The sequence below is a fragment of the Poecilia latipinna genome, unplaced genomic scaffold, assembly GCF_001443285.1.
Source record: "Poecilia latipinna isolate Pla-1442-1.1 unplaced genomic scaffold, P_latipinna-1.0 Scaffold3138, whole genome shotgun sequence".
In the NCBI taxonomy this organism is placed as follows: domain Eukaryota; kingdom Metazoa; phylum Chordata; class Actinopteri; order Cyprinodontiformes; family Poeciliidae; genus Poecilia; species Poecilia latipinna.
The window spans coordinates 2,052-18,581 of record NW_015115754.1 but is presented as its reverse complement, the minus strand read 5'-3'; the positions used below and the strand labels follow the sequence as shown (position 1 = coordinate 18,581).

The 16,530-nt window shown below is 39.5% G+C and overlaps 1 protein-coding gene across 1 annotated transcript in view; it reads right to left on the bottom strand.

Moving 5' to 3' along the window:
• LOC106940230 (myelin associated oligodendrocyte basic protein) overlaps window positions 1-16,320 on the bottom strand; it is a gene marked incomplete at its 3' end in the record, with an annotated part of 41,596 nt that extends 25,276 nt beyond the window's left edge. The window contains exon 1 of the mRNA XM_015022911.1: window positions 16,084-16,320. Coding sequence (XP_014878397.1) covers window positions 16,084-16,193 — 110 coding nt within the window. The remainder of the gene's footprint in view (window positions 1-16,083) is intronic.
• Window positions 16,321-16,530: the final 210 nt, after the last annotated feature.

Below are 16,530 nucleotides of genomic sequence, written 5' to 3'. Positions count from 1 at the left end.
ATCTTTCGCCCCAGCGTCTGAGCCACGCAGCTGCTCAAACAACTCATTTACAACACACAGCAAGTCTCCAGTCAAACCAAATGCAATAATATCATTAGCGACTCCGATGCACGACCTTAAAAAAAACACCTTACAATGGCAAAAATAGGTGGAGCAGCAACAATCGTTTCAAAACCTTTGTTTTTTTTTTAGCCCTGCTAAGTATAGCAGACAGGATGCTACCCAGGCTGGCTGTATATTTAATTGCAATTAAATATTAATATTGCTTCTCCCCAAAGAGCCAAAGAAGTCTAAATATGTATTCCACATGTCTCCGCCGCTGCTTGCCCTCACCAGACCACAACTGTAATTGCAGACGTAGAGCTGGCAGTGATTCACAGCTGACGAGCAAGAGTCCCCAGGGCTTAATCCACCTACCCAGTGATACACACTGCACAGGCTTCCATATTGACTGTTTACAGTGGCTGCACAAGAAAAGAAAGGTGAAAGCTGGGACGTCAGACAGGCTTCGCGGCAGGGTCCTCGGCGCGGGGAGAATGGAGTATGTGTCAGGCAAACGTATTATCCGTCCAGACAAAAACCGCAAGCATCAAGAAGGGAAATGGAAAGTCGGGGAAACAGAAAATGGACTTGTTGCAGGAGAGCTGGAGAGATGAGAGAAAAAAAAAGAAAAAATGACGAGAGGCAGAGTCATTATTTAAATATCAGAGTTGTAGTTTGGGCTCTGAGTTTATTTAGTAAAGGCGTACAGGTAGGGACAATATTCTAGATTGATGATGAGGAACTAAACCTACTTTAAAACCACTTAAAATAAGTTAAATGTTGACTCAGTTGGCAGTGTGGTGCTGCATTTCTGAACATTAATGATCTAATAGCAAAGATAAAATACCTAAAGATGTTTTGTTAATCCCTGCTTTTGTTTAGTTTTAAGGTATTTATACATTAAATGGAAAAAAAAAAACAGAATGATGGCCTAAGTTAAAAAATAAATGTTGGAATGAAAGTTTTTAGGTTGGTTTACGAAAGAAACAAGAAAATGATTTTGTGTCGGCGGTAAACTGAAAACAATATCCAATAAAAAACAACCTAATTGCTCCTCTTGACTGTTCATTTGGCTGAGTAGCTGCTTTCTTTTAGACATTGGCTCAAACACATGAGTTATACGTTTTCCCGTCTTTCCCATTTTGAAGAGTAGCTAAAAGAAATGGTTCCAGAATCCAACCCTCCCCAGGAAACAGGAAGTGATGGATTAAAAATGACAGATTAAAAATATTTTTAGATTATTTATTCATTTAGTTTAAAGTCTTTGAATCCATCACTATGAGTTTTGCATAATGTGGGATTTCCTTCCCCAAATGAACGAAATCACTCAAATTCGCAGTTCACTTTTATTCCGTTTTTATTATTTCCCACTTAAGATTTTTGCTGCTAGTTTAAGAGACCGACACATTTTGGAGCTTTTTAACACATCTTTGTCAGAGATGGCAACAAATAAACAGGAAGGAGCATACTTTTTTTTCTTTTTCTTTTGACATGTTAAACAGTTGTAACAGAAGCAAAACGTTTATTCTCCTCAAAATAAGTTTCAACAACCAACCACTTGGTAGACATTAGGGGAAAGGAGAATGTGTGCTTTAAGCCACCGCTGCCTTCATTAACCAGATGGGGGGAGAGCAAAACCACTGCTGCTCCAGATGTGACTCATAATAATCCCTTGAAAACCGTCTCTCAACCAGTGAGCAATTCCTGAGAAATATACATTAAAAAAAAACACCCACGGGTGGCAAAGAACCACAGCTAAGTCACTAAATAATACAGCACAGTCTTACTTGATTTAATTAAAGCTATTAATGTCTTTTTTTTTTTTTAAAGCTAGTCATGTAAACCAGCTGAAAGGTTTTTATGGGAGAGAACTTAATTAAAAGAACAGCTAACAACTTAGAATATTATTTAAATTGCAGAGCTGATGGAGGCGTCGAGCCGATCATTTTAACACGTTCACCCACTGACTGACAGGTGTCTCAACCTATCATATGAGGCCCATAAATGCCGGCGCCTGCTCCTCTCACCTCAGACCGCGGTGATGCAGATTCCTGGAAAGGCTTCCAGCTGTCATTATTGGCTTGTTTTGATTACAAGTCAGGGAAGCGTCTTCTTGTACGTCTGGCTAATTAAAGTCAGAATATGTGTTGTTTACCAACCGTTACGGATGAATTTATGTCACACCGATTGTCACCGAATGCGCCGAGCGTTTGCGTTTTACCTGAAAATGCCTCTCGTCTTCGTTTTTGTGCACTTTAGATGACACTTCTTCAAGCTGAGGGACGTTACAGTTTGATTAGAGGGCAAGACTTTGGTTACTGAAGTTTCTAGCAATAACACTTTACTTTAGGGCATCTTTAATTTGGATGAGCTGGAGGTAGCAATAATTTGGTGAGTCCTTCTCTGTATTTAATCTGATTGTGGTTGAAGGTCACGAGGAGTGTAGGACGTCTTGTTTAGTTTCCACAGAGACCAGCTCCGCTGTACGCAATGAAAATTAAGACCCAGAAACACACGTCTGTCTGAGGAGATGGAAAATAGCAGGAGATTGATTAGGTTTTCACATTTCAGTCACATGTCAGTTTGAGGAGAAAGACTTTGATTAATTAAACACACTCAACACGTGCGCTCAGAATTCGAAGCGTTCAGACACCTTGAACTTTTCCGCTGAGTTCACAGTTCTGCAAAGGTTAGCTAGAAAACATTATAGGGAACAAATGTCATAAAATTTCTTTCATTTTTTTCTATTCGTTAGACATCATAAGGAAGCTTGGAATTCACGCTTACAAAAATCAGCAAATCACTTAAAACATCCTCAGCGTGACTTGTTCCTGGTTTTAATCACGTAGCATGTCAGTCAAAGTCCATAATCCCAATCTGTGTAAATTTGTGAGAAGACTTGAAAGTCAGAAATGATCTCAACTTTCATTATGTACATGTGCAAAGGTGGTAGACTTGGAGCATTACTGCAACAAAATGGTGGCCCTGCAAAGTGTTGTTTGACTCCAAGGGCCTAAATACAAACGCACACCGCACTTTCTAGTCTTTTATTTGTTTAAAAATCAATTCACTACTTCCTGTTGGCTTATTGCGTTGCATAACATTACAAAAAGCTTATTTTTATTTCACTTTATGCAGTTTGTGTTTGTAGCGTAAAACAAATGTGAAAAATGGTTCAGGATGCTTTTGAAAGGCACTGTAGATGCATCTGAAACATGAGCTAGCAGTTGAGGTTGACTCTTAAACTGGAGATTTCAGTAAATCCAAATGTCTCTTCCACACACAGCAGGAAAAAATTATGAGCGCAAGAAACTTAAAGATGCATTAAAATAAAAAGAGACCACATTAATGAAGAGCAGAAGACATATTAAGCACATAAAAAAACATTGGGAAGTCTTCAGATATTACGTAAAAGTTAAGCCCAGTTTGAAGTACTTATGAGGGGATTTGTATTCATTTAAAGTGTTTTATGAGGCTCTTTAATAGGCGGTTTTAGCAGAAGTGTGAGCCTATAAAACACATCAAAGCGATACCAGATACTCTACACAGGCTTTTCTGCTTTTAAGTAAATATAAGTAAACCACAGCAACATGAACAGAAGATGTTGAACCCCTCCACCCCCCTCAGACAAAAACAAGATAGATTTTGTTAACGTGTAAATGCTGTGCTGTGGTGACCGATTAATTGCAGCGACAGACCCCGAAGTAGACATTGATCAAATCCTGCTCATTTGCTCACGGGGTAACCAGCGAGTGCATCACCCGGATAAACACACGGACCGGTGCTGTCTGGATCCAGCGGAGAAGAAAATGAGAATCAATGGATCCAAAAAAAAAAAAAAAAAACATGTTTGCAAAGCGAATCGCTTTTGTCCCTCCTTTGCGATCGCTCCCGCAGGCAATCCTTTACTCAGAACCCTACTGGCGAGTCTCAAATGAGCGGAGGAATATACCCAAACAGCTCAACAGGACCGGAGGGAAAGCGCGACGTCTAAATTGAATTGCCTGCATTTGGCCGGCTTGGTGTGCAACACTTTTAGCCGCTCTGTTACCGATGATGTCATCAGAAGTAATCAGATTACAGTTTATGCTACCAGCAGATCTCGGCTGATGCGTTGCAATGGCTTCCTGCACATTGGAGCCCCGCGCTAAAGCCACTTAATCCACCTAGAAACTGTAGCAATGGCGTGAAATCCATCACAACCTGGAGATTAAAATGTAAATTAATCCTTACAGACACAAAGTGATGTATTCCAAGCACTTAGTTCAGCTTTTCTTTTTATTTGGACGAAGAATGCATTCATTTCATCTGTAATGATTGATGGAGCTAAATCAGTGTGTACAACATATTGGCGCTATATATATCAATTTAGTATTGGGTTTTCCTTTTTTTTTTTTAAATCAAAGCACCAAAAAAAAAAAGAAAAAAAAGAAACTTTTCAATTATGCTCTAATTTATTGAAACGTTCAGCCCTCCACCAAATCAAAACTCATGTACCCCTTGGGCAGTGTGTCCAGTAATACATTTAGATAGATTACTTCTGTGCTGCGGAAAGCTGCAGGCTTTCTTTTTTTTTTTTTTGAAAGGCTTCATGTTCATCTGGTGCTTATTTAATAAGAGCACCTTTTATTTGGGACAAATAACAGATGGTACCTGTCAAGCCAGTTGACAAATTATCCCATGAGACCTCTCCACTCACCATCCCGAGCCATCAAAGAGTTATGTTGCCATCTGAGCAGCTATGTAGATGACCTTGTGCTATTTTAGTATTTTCTTTTTTTTTTTTTTTTTTTTCTTGTGGAGAAATATGTGAGCAAAATTAAAGTCAGAAGAGTCTCCCAGGGTGGGGAGGTGGCTGGTGCTGCCAACCACCTGGTCTGATTCACGGGCCTGTAATCTCACAGGCTGTTGCTCGCCAGTGAGGCGGGTGAGTGATGAAGGCCACCAGTGTCCTGCTCTTTGCTTTATTATACGCTACGCTACGAGGAAAGGAGGTGCGAAGGCTTGTGGAGAAAGTTACAGTGTGACAGCCAGCTCAGACTTCTCATTATTCTGGAGACTATTGCACAAAGGGTTGAAGTCATTTTAACTACCAACGTCTCTTTTCCCCAAGGACTTGACCAGATCCTGATGCTGTATCCACATAAAAACAAATGAAGACTGACTAAGATGCAGAGGTGCAGTGAATAAGTGAGTGGATTTCTGCATAGCTAATCAGTTTGGTGACAATGCTGAAGAGCTGGCTTACAGTGAAGAAATTATTTTTACTAATAAGGCTAGTCGATGTCTGGATAAATGACTCCTGGAAAGAGAGCATCTGATTCCATTTTACCTCAATTTGTCTGTAGACGTAAGGAGAGAGACACAGACAGAGGAGAAGCTTGTCTTGAAACCAAATAGACTGGTCAATTTAAAGCAAGAACCAAAACACACACTATTGCAGCCAATTATTTTTTTTCACTTCTCTTGACATTTTGTCACCATCATAAGGAGTCTCTGTAGGATTACAGAAATCCAAAGTTACAGCTCAGTTGATTGCTCTCAAGCCATGCGAGTCTTACTCCGGCTCCATCTAGGGTTTATCTTGACGAGAAACACGTTTAAATAGAGTAGCATGATGCTACGCACTTTTCTGTCCTCTTCCGTTTGACTTTGAGTCAGCAGAACCTTAACAGCATGCCGGAGCTTTCACAGACACACAGACACGTCCTGGCAGGCAAGGTTATTTAGGTGAAACCTATCCACTCCGTCAGCTGGAAGCAAGTGGTGTGTGTGTGTGTGTGTGCGCCGTGAAAGCAACTTCTCTACAAGTAGCTGGGGTGGATTAGCTTTGCACTATCTCATCAGCCAATCCTGTGGACTCAGCGGCTGCAGTGGATAGAGGTGATGTGCTGATTTGTTGAGCTCGGGGGAAATCAGAACCTTCCTTTCTCTTTCATATGCTGGAAACAACCAACTGCACAGAGCATTTTATGCTAATACAGAAGACAGAACGAATGTTCAATCCCAGTTTTCCTTTTAGGTTTTGGTCGATATAAGCTCATGTTGTAAAAAAAAATAAAAATAGATATGCTTTGTGAATTTTGATTGGCCGAGTTAACAAGTAAGATGCTCTTTTCTGCATCACTATACGGCAGCAGACATGCAATGCATCGCTGTGTGTGTGTTTCAATGGTGCCTGCGTCAGCAAGCACACGTATAATCACCGTGGTCAGTAGGGGCCCGTATTTCTGTCTTCTAATTAAGTCTGATTGTCATAATATCATCTGCGAAGAGTCAAATCAGAACTAATTAGAAATCATAGAGTCTGTCGGAGCTCTGTAGCCCCGCATGTAAAAAAAAAAAAAAAGCTAATTAAAGCAGAACTGGACTGATCAGAAGTCAGCGGGAAAACTCACTGTGTGGCAACTTGATGTCAAGTCCTCCTTACAAAGAAAGAGAGGACAGGAGGGAAAATCGTTCATAAAGTCCGTATCGTTTTAAATCTCAAAACAAACAATTGGATAAAAGTTTGATCTCATAATGGTTCCTTTACTTTTCTTCTCCATTTGAATAATTTCCTGCCACACAGAGTACAAGTCAAAAGTTTACATCCACAAATCACGGCCATGTTGTTGCATTACTTTTTAACTGTTTGTGATTTATTTGCATTGTTTTTTTCCATTGCTTGATAAATACACAACAAACGACTTTGATATTTAAAAAAGATTCAGGTTTCACAGTGCTTGGATTTTTCTTGAATTATCACTGAATTTACATGGAAACTCTAGTGAAATCAGTAGCTGCACCTCAACAAAACACTTTTTGTAGCGATAAGCTTCTTAAATTAATCTGGCTGGATATGTAACCACTTATTAAAACAGAGACAATCAAAGAAATTTAAAATGTTTTTTTTTTTCCCAAGCATAAACCATTAAATTACTCTGTGTTAAAGTTCAAACATATGCTGCCTATTCTTGATTTTAAGTAACATAAATAACAGGAGTTATTTATGTTGAATTATCAACATCATCCAAAAACAAAATCATGCAAGGCCTAAAATTAGGATGAGAATCACGCCAATGAACGAGTGAACTTTGGCCACAACCAACCTCTGAAGTGCACAAAAATAAGTTCTCATTAGTGTTAGGTTTATAATAAGTAAACAGTCAGAAAGTCCAACAAAAACATTATGCAAGATTACAGAAAAATCCTGTTTCACAACATGTAAGTATTGAATAATCTGATGGTTTTTTTAGGGAACATAACACTGCCCGGGCAGGTCGTTTTTTTATGGTCTCCTATAAAATTATGCTTTTTTTTTTTTTTTTTAAGTCTGACAATCTGGCAACAGCAACAACAAGGTTGCTTCTACTTGCCATGTGCAAAAACACAAAGGCACTGCCAAGCACACACACCTCCACATCAAAAACAATCCACATCAACATGACTCAGACAAATAACCCACATCAATAACGCAATGTGCTAATCCCAACCGAGGAGAAACCGCAGCCAAGAGAACACAACTGCCTCAACAACAGCCAGACTAAAATTAACGACATGAAAACCCAATTCAGTGACTACACGCCGCGGGAAATATTCCACATTCACAACAAAGACAGAGGTAGATGAGGTAATCGCCCGTGTAAAGCAGTTGCTCTACAGTGACGTGTTGCATTCAGGCATTCGCTGGTTACTCATGTTTAAAAGCTGAGTGGTATCTGGTGACAGAACGACTCTGTATCTGCTCCGGCCCATAACAGATGTATGGTACATAATTTCACACGGTTTTCGACAAGTTTCTTCAGAATAGTCTTTTGCCGGACTCTTAGATTAAGCTAAAGCAACCTTATTGGTGTCCTGACCCTAACTAACCCTATGTCAACGTATCTACTAAATCTAATTAAATTTACCACTTCATCAGAGCACACTCTACACACAGGAATGAGCAGTGAAGTTGTGAGGATTTGGTTTTTTTCTATGTATTAATTTATGTCTCCATGTTGTCCCGTCTACACCTGATTGGTGTTTACACCTGTCCCTTCTTTCCCCTGATTGTCTCCCCGTGCATTTAAACCCACTTGTGTCTCTTGTTCCCTGTCGGATCCTTGTCTTATCAGTGTGTATTGTCAACAGTCTTATGTCATTTGTTGAATACCAGTTGCTACCAGAGTCTGAGCTATTGCTGCTGCTCGCCTGTGCTGCCTGGATTCATCATTAAAAACCTTCATTTCCCACCGTACTTGGGTCCTGCCACTTCAATTTGTTTGCTACATTGTCAATTCAATTTGTTTTGCCAAGTAAGTTTTTTTTTTTTTTTTTTTTTTTTTTTAAAAAAGTAAACCAACTGCATCAAGTCATTATTTTGGAAAGTAACAACTCATTATTGAGGCCTCACCCTGCTAAGACAGTGGACCTTGCAGTAAAGCATTTTGCTAATTTGCTAACTGTGTTATTAAGTTGTATTTTAGCTGAACTTCACCTCTGGTGTCTGTTTTCATAATCCTGCTCTTACTGAAACATCCCTGTGCGGCTCAGGGCTGTCCAGACATAAGGAGCAGGATGACGGTCGGGTCGGGAAGCTCAGGAGGTTTCCCAAACAGTCGACCCATTCCATCGGCGGCGTTGCTGCGCAGCCGCTTTTAAGTCAGAGGTCAGACTGGCTCAGTCTGATATCTTGCATACTGTACCAGCGGCTCCTCACAATTTTAAAAAAGAAGCAGAGAAAGAAAGAGGAGAGGGTTAAATTAACCAACATAGCAAAAAGAAATAAGAGAGAGAGGGGTGTTGCAGAAAAACTTGACATCCGTTGGGTTCAGGGCACACAGAAAATTAAAGGCAACCAACCAGCAATGTTGCGCCAAATGTGCCTAAATAATTTAACTGCTTGATTAATTAAAATCAATCCATACTGGCTGGCCAGAAAAAGGCATGTATTCCTTTATTAGAAAAGAAAACGATGTAGGAGAAAGCCTGTGTTCAAAGTAAACAAGAAAATATCTACATTTACAGACATACATAATTGCTCTGCCCTGCTTGTCCCACTGATAGTTTTTTTTTAATCAAGTCAAGAAAAATTACAAATAAAGTCAGTAAACGACTTCCTGTGTGTTCAGCACTTCTCTAAAGTTGATTTTTATATTGCATTTGTTTTCTAACACAATGAATTCTACAAAGTCGATCATTGTCGCTGTTAAGTAGCAGACAGCGGCAAAGTCAGCTGAGGTCATGGAGTTATAAATGAAAGACTGCATAAAGCCAGTAGGAGTAGGAGGGAGGCGGAGGAGGGAAAGATGGAGGAGGAGATACAGGAGAGGGAAGAGGAGATAAAAGAGGAAGAGGAGAAGAAGGACAGTGTGCAGGTACAGGTGCAGTGTGTGTGGGACTGGCTTGGCATTACGGCTTCCCTTAGAATCATATGAACTTCTTAAGAACAAAGGATTGTGGTCCAAACCTCAGCTTTTCAACATCTGAGACCGGTTTGAAAATGTGTTATCTTCCCTTATGGGGCTGCACAGCGGCACAGTTGCCAGCTCTGTTGCCTTACAAAAATGTGATGTTTTTATGCTGTAAATAAAGTTATTTTGCTCGAAAATTGCGGTGCCACTTTTGTCTGTTGTGTGGATCTGAACCAAAAAGCCCTTTCAAACCAAGCTCCAGGACAGAATTTCATCTCCAACTCGTACCTTGTAACCACTTTTTTGGGGCTGCATATAAAATAAGATCAAACCTAATATGTGACAATCGCTGCAGCATGCATGCATGCACCAAAGGTAAAATTAGATCATTTCTACAATAAGTAGACTATTTGCCATCCTTGTGGCATCTAAACCGGAGGAAACTGATGAAGTTCCTGTATGAGTTAGCAGCAATATTTCAGGCAAAATCCTTACCACACTACAGTTTGCTTATGGCTACCATCAGAGTAGAAAATAATGGCTTCTGAAAAATATACTGTACCGGTAAAAGCAGAACAAGTATGAATTTGGGTTTAAGAAATAATAAGTAACATAGTCGGATCCTTTTATGCTTGCCAACTATTCATCAGCGTATGATGTCTGGGTCTTTTTTATCGCACCACATTATCTTCCTACAGCAAAAAATTTCCTCTTAAAATGATCAAATGCTAAACTAAGACACTCTCTCTGTGATGTAAGGCACAGCAAAGTCCTCATAAGCAGTCATTTAAAATATATTTGGCCACCATCTCTCATCCCCAGCAGAGTGCAGAAAGCAGCTATTATGTCTCCTTTATATTATTCTGCTTAAAATAATTTAAAAAATGATATTCCTATTTTAATCCAAATTTGTCATGAGAGATTATTTGTGTATTTTGTATTATGCATTAGAATATCTGGATGTACCAAACAAAACCCATGCAAAGCATTGTGGGTAACAGGAGTAAAATGGAGAGACTGGTGGTGTTTTGCGTACGAGTGAGGAATTTCAAATGAAGCTTTCAAATAAGTCTCCATGCTTCCTAATCTTACATAGTAATTCATGTGTTGAAGTCTGCAATATAGACAATATTCATTGCCTTGTTCTTCAGGATGCTAATGTGCTGACAACATGATTCTAGATCGATGGTTTCCAGTCAAAGCACCAGCACTTGTACTGTTGAAGACATCACCAACAATTAATGCTGGCAAACCTGCATGTTAAAGTAGAACCCCCGCAGCGGATTATGGCACAAAGTAGACATGTTGCACACTGGGAAGAAAGGAATAATGCATTTCTGTTCAACACAATGGAGCTATTTCATAACCTGCAAAGCCGGACTGGACGAGTTATTAGATTTCTGGAATTTCCCACAACAGGCTCTAGTAGCGGTCAACAGTTCACTCGTCTGGCAAAATCCACCTCAGGAAAACACACATTTTAAAAACCACTTGACGTTAACCGGCGACTTCTGAGTTTTACAAATAAATCATTTGTAAAATTAAAATCTGCAATGAAAGAAAGCAATCTTCAGAGTTCAGTTTCTTTTTTTCAGCAGGTCAATTTGTCCCTTTTCAGTGGTGATTAAAAAAAACAAAAACGAGACGTCAGTGAAGTCTCAAGGGAACGTTAATATCCTTTCACCGCTCGGGCTCCACATTTCACTTACACCCTTTTCACTGATTCATATGAATACCGAGCAGTTTGTCTCTTATCTTGGCTCGAAATGAATACAATTCTGGAAGCTGTCCACTTATCTAAAAAGCTGTGTGTCTGTGCTTGAGTCATCTGCAGAGGAAGAATAAACACAGACGGGAATAGAGGTCACTCTGTCCCTGACAAAGTGACATCCTCTGCTGCCGCTCGCAAAATGCCCCTGACCTCCCAGGGCGATTCCTGCGGCGTGTACCTGCCTGTCTCCCACGTCGTGCTAAGCCACAGTAAATGAACGGGGTGGAAAACGGGAGAAGAGAGAAAAGCTGCTAGATCCCGGAAATATTCAATCTCTCCTTGTACAAAAATGCACATAGCTTGGGCTGGAAGTGGGGGAAAAAGTCAGTGAATATGGCAAATTATCTGAATAAAACTCCAGGTGGGGTTTTGAACAGCACACTCACTGTTATTCATATCAGCCTCATTGTGAACAAAATGTAAAGTCACTCCGTTCAGTTTTTCCATGCTGATATAGTACAGCGCTGCATTTAACAGCTTATTTGTCCTGGAAAGCTTTTTCTTTTCTTCATCCCTAACCCTGTGACACTCCAATTTCACCCTGGCTCGTAAAACACTCCACAATTTTCCCCCGTTGTTGCAAACTTGGCAAATTCAACACAGACCTTTGTATCACCACGGTGTAAACAATAAATCTTCCTGCTGGAAGGCGGCATTGTTGACCGTCTCGCCAACTAGAAACATAGCAGCAAAATACTCCGTTTAATGTTTCTTACTTGGAATAAATACATCCAGTTGTGCAGCCATGACAACAAATTTCCTTGGACAATAGATTGTCCAAGGAACTACACATGCATGCAGGTGGTAGCAGATGTGTTCAGGGGACAGAGACATTTTATTTTCCAGTTCTTGGGTTCCCCACTCCTTTCTAATGCCTGATTAATCTGCATTATGTAATAATATCAAATAAAATTTTTAGATTAGTCATAGGCATTAACGCGTTAATGTTGATAAGCCGTAGTTATTAACTAAATGCACATATATGGATAAATGTACAAAAGCATTCATAAGAACAAAGTGAGTTGTCATTTAGCCAAGAAACATTTTTTCTCTTTAAATTCTTGTCTGGAAAAGGCAAAACTGCATTCCTGAGCCTGGACTTAATCCACACTAATAAAGTGGGAGCGACTGTGGATTCAGCCACAAAGCATTGCTCAGTTTTCAATCCCCACACTCAGAAGGAGAGTTGAATAAGAGCATATGGAGAAACCATTTATGGAAAAAAAAAAAAAAGAATTACACTAATTAGCTAAATGTAGCTCGTCTATAAATGGGTTCCAATTCATGTTTATGCCGTTTCTTAACAGCAACAAAAAAACAGGAGATTAAAACTACTTTTAGAAGCCAAATTTCTACGATCTTTGACATGTTAGCCATAACATGAAAACATGGAAACGGCACATAAACATGCCAGGCACAGCGTCAGCTTAAGATACTACACTGAAGCAATTATTTAGCAATCAAAAATAAAAAATACTGCACTGGGATCTGTCACCACAAGCTAAGGGGGTGGGGGGGGGAGATACAAGGAAGTGTTGGAGTTAGACAAGTGAATGTTATCAAATGAAAAGACGTTTCTTCTTTTTTCCACAAAGCTTTCATTGAAATGCTGCATCCTTGAGAACATACGGGCACAGAGACAGACGGATGAACAAAAGAACAAATACAGACAGTTCATATAATTCAATTTGTTTGAGGCACTTTGTTCTTAAGTAAACTCAACAGAAAACAGTATCAGATATCTCATCAGCCGAAGAACAAATTGATTTGCCAAGCATGGACAAAAACCTGCAGAAAGCAAAATCAGTTCTCTTCTCAGTTCATAGAAAGACAACCATAAACTAGATTGGTTTGGAGGGGTTGTTTTTTTTTTTTTTGTATTATCGTTATTCATCTACACTAAGTATATGCAAAACATAATTAATTTTACAAACTAAAGTACAAAAGTACAGAGACCTCAAAATGTGGTTGTCCTCATTCAGCCACATAACAAAAACTGCACAAACTCCCCTAAAATAGCCAAACAGCTATCTTTGTCCTTTTCTTTGCATATTCATGACATTTCATATGCTGATATTTTAACTAAGTAATGAATTATACAGTGCAGAGATGAATTGAAACAAGGCATATAAAGTATTAAAACATAAGCTAAGTCATAAAACATGCGTTGAATTTCTACCAGGAACAGCTCTGTATAACTCACTGAAATAAAGAAAATAAAACAAAGCCAAATCTGTCTTGAATTTAAAATAACGGGGTAGGTATGCTGCATGCATAAGAGTTAGGAATGTAGATAATAAGTTTTCAAATGGGGAGAGTTACCAATTATTTTTTTCATTTTTTTACTGATAACACTAATGGTTTATGGACACTTTTACTTTGCATGTTTATTAAAACTTGTGTAATTTAAAGTACAGGGCTTATTAAGCAGTTGAAAACAATTTATGTAAACATTTCTTTTCACAGATTTTTATAACTTTAATGTAATGTTGGACTGGGATCTTATAAGGATGAAAAACTGCTAAAAACATATGCACACAAGAGCAATGAATGATAGAAACTCATCGTTTTCTTGATTTTACGTGTGCCACGAAGAAGAAACGCAACGATATGAATCACGAAGAGCAACATTATTATTGATATTTAATGTAGTAGCAAACAGCAATGTAATTTTTCTTTACGCCTTAAAGCAGCACTTTTACCTATTATGGGGCTGAGTCTGTCATATCAGTGATTGAGTAACACACAGTCAAGCCCAGCAGCGGAACTGAAGCAATCTGTCAATTTGAATCTAATATCCATTAGGAAAAAGCTGCTTCGGAAAGGAGAACAAAAACAACATGGATTCAAATGCTGATGGCTTTTATAAACAACCGCTGCCATATAAATCACCGCTTTCCAGCTCATCTTCTTTCAAAAAAAAAAAAAAAAAAAAAAGCGGTAATAACAGCCTGAGCGACATAAATTATTTCTGATCATTCATGACAGCTTGGTGGGGGAAACATTTTACAGCCTAGTAATTTGGGAATACACCATCTTCGCTTTGAAACCGTTTCTGGGAAAATAAGACGTGTTTCGTGCATGCTCCGCATACTGATGCTCGGATTCTGCTCTGTGATGTAACTTTGTTATGCTCCTCAGGAGTTTAGCCGAGATGTTTAGTGCTCCAATCGAAGCAGTCTAATCACTTGTGGCATCCACTCAGGAACAGTAAACCACTGACTTGTTACGTCTCCATAACAAAATAGCTCAGAGTTTAGGCCAAGTCAGGGAATATTTGTGCCTCCAAAATTATACGTTATGGCCACGTATAAAAAAGCTGATAAAAACATATTTTGTTGGGATACCAGATGCAATGAAGCTGCACAACATAAATTACCCAGAGTCTAGATTTTTATTTTTTTTTTTTTTTGGCAATATCCACACGGTGGTAAAACAAAACCAGTTTAGTAAGCAGACACTAAAGGACAGGAGGAGAGGGGAACGACACGGACCACAACATGTGGCAGGTTATGTGTGAATCAGTAAGGTCTCCGTTGTGTTATATGGCCAGAGGCTTTGAGATATGGATAAAAGATTGTTGAGAAAAGAGAAAAGAAATAGCCAATTAAATAAAGCTGTTGGTGACTTTTTCAAAGCTTTCTCAAGTTGCAGAGAGGTTATTATAATTATTGCTGAAACTGTAGACAGAGTAAAGATAATCAAAGCAAAAGAACTTTTGAAACCATATCCTGGGGGCCCCCAGGTGTCTCGTTTTGATTGTGATCACTGAAAAAAGTGTATTCATGCATGCCAGTTATACTTCCAATTTGAACAGGTAGCATTTCAAGACCAGTAAAGTTTTAATTATACCACTCCTACAGAGCAAAGTATTTTAATTGAGGTGAAAGAGATGAGCTAAAGAGACTGGAGTTTCTTTAATCTGCATGGAGGATACAGTACTACCGTCCTGCCCAACCCCGACATGTTCCAGATACACTTCCACTCAGATTTTAGAAGGAAGGCCGTAATAATTGTAATGACATATTACATCTGCAACAGGCTTTGGCTCCTTCTCATGGAGGACACAAACGCAGGCAGGACAAAGGTACGATCATGCAGTTGATGTTGAAAGACGGAAAGAATTGCAACAGAGAACACAAGGGCATCAGCACGTAGCAACCTCGTGAGGTGAGATGTAGGCAGGGAATAAACAAACCGGGAGCAGAAGTACTGAGGACGGCGGTTACACAAGAACGCATCTGCATACGCACTCTGAATCAGCAGTGAGAAAACATAAAATGAGGGAGGCCAGTTGAAGATAACACCGAATGAACACAGATAAGGTTCAGAAAAACAAAACAACAAAAAACTAGGACAACAGTTGAAATCTCTTGTAATAGAAATGGTCTTCGGAGGCAGACGCTCACACCGTGGAAACGTGAGCAGAAGCATAGCTGACCCATTTGTTTGAGGGTTTACTCCCATATTTTCTTCAAATGTCGTGGTCTCATTGCAATAAAACGATAATTGTGTACATCTGGTAATTCAAGTAAATAAAGTAGGATGCCTTAAAAGGTTCTAAAATGACATGCAATAAAGGATGTTATGATAAGCACTTCCAGGCAGAAGATTATACCACATAACCGTATCATTTTAAGAAGGTTTAGTGGTATACTAGCTCCAATGATCCAGTGCTCTATTTGCAGGATATTGCTTCTTTTACCAACGTTAAAACTGTTATAATGGAAAAACACTTCCACACAAGCCCGCTGATCGTCACTTTATCTGGTCATTTTCACTCACAGATGGCTGACATCTCTCCTCTATCAGCTCATGTCAAATCATCCTCTGAGTGTCAAATGTGGAAAAGAAAAAAAAAAAAAGAACCCAGGCAGGAGAATGTCATCTCACCTCAGCCTCTCCTCCTCCTTCTTCCGCAGCTTCATGTCACGCTGAACCACTTTCAGCACATGCTCTGCCTCGTCGTCTGTTAGGCCCGACAGGTCCAGCTTGCGTCCCATTGTCCCTGGCCTCGCCACGCTGAGCTGCTGCTGGTCAAAGAGGAGGAGGAAGAGGAGGAGGTGGAGAGTTCCAGGTGCCGGTGCTCAGGGGGCCGAGGCTGGGACAACCCTGTGGACAGGCAAAGGAGACAACGAAACAAATTTAAAAAAAAAAAAAGAAAGAAAGAAAGCTGTCTGTGAATTTGGCAAACTAATTTACTCCTCATTAAATGAAGAAATTAGGACGTTTCCACTTGGAAAAAATCAGGACGCTTCTTTTTTTAGATGCATCCTACATGTAGCAAAAATGTCTGTCTTTCAGCATGCAAATTATTCTGCAATGCCTGCTTTTTCTGAC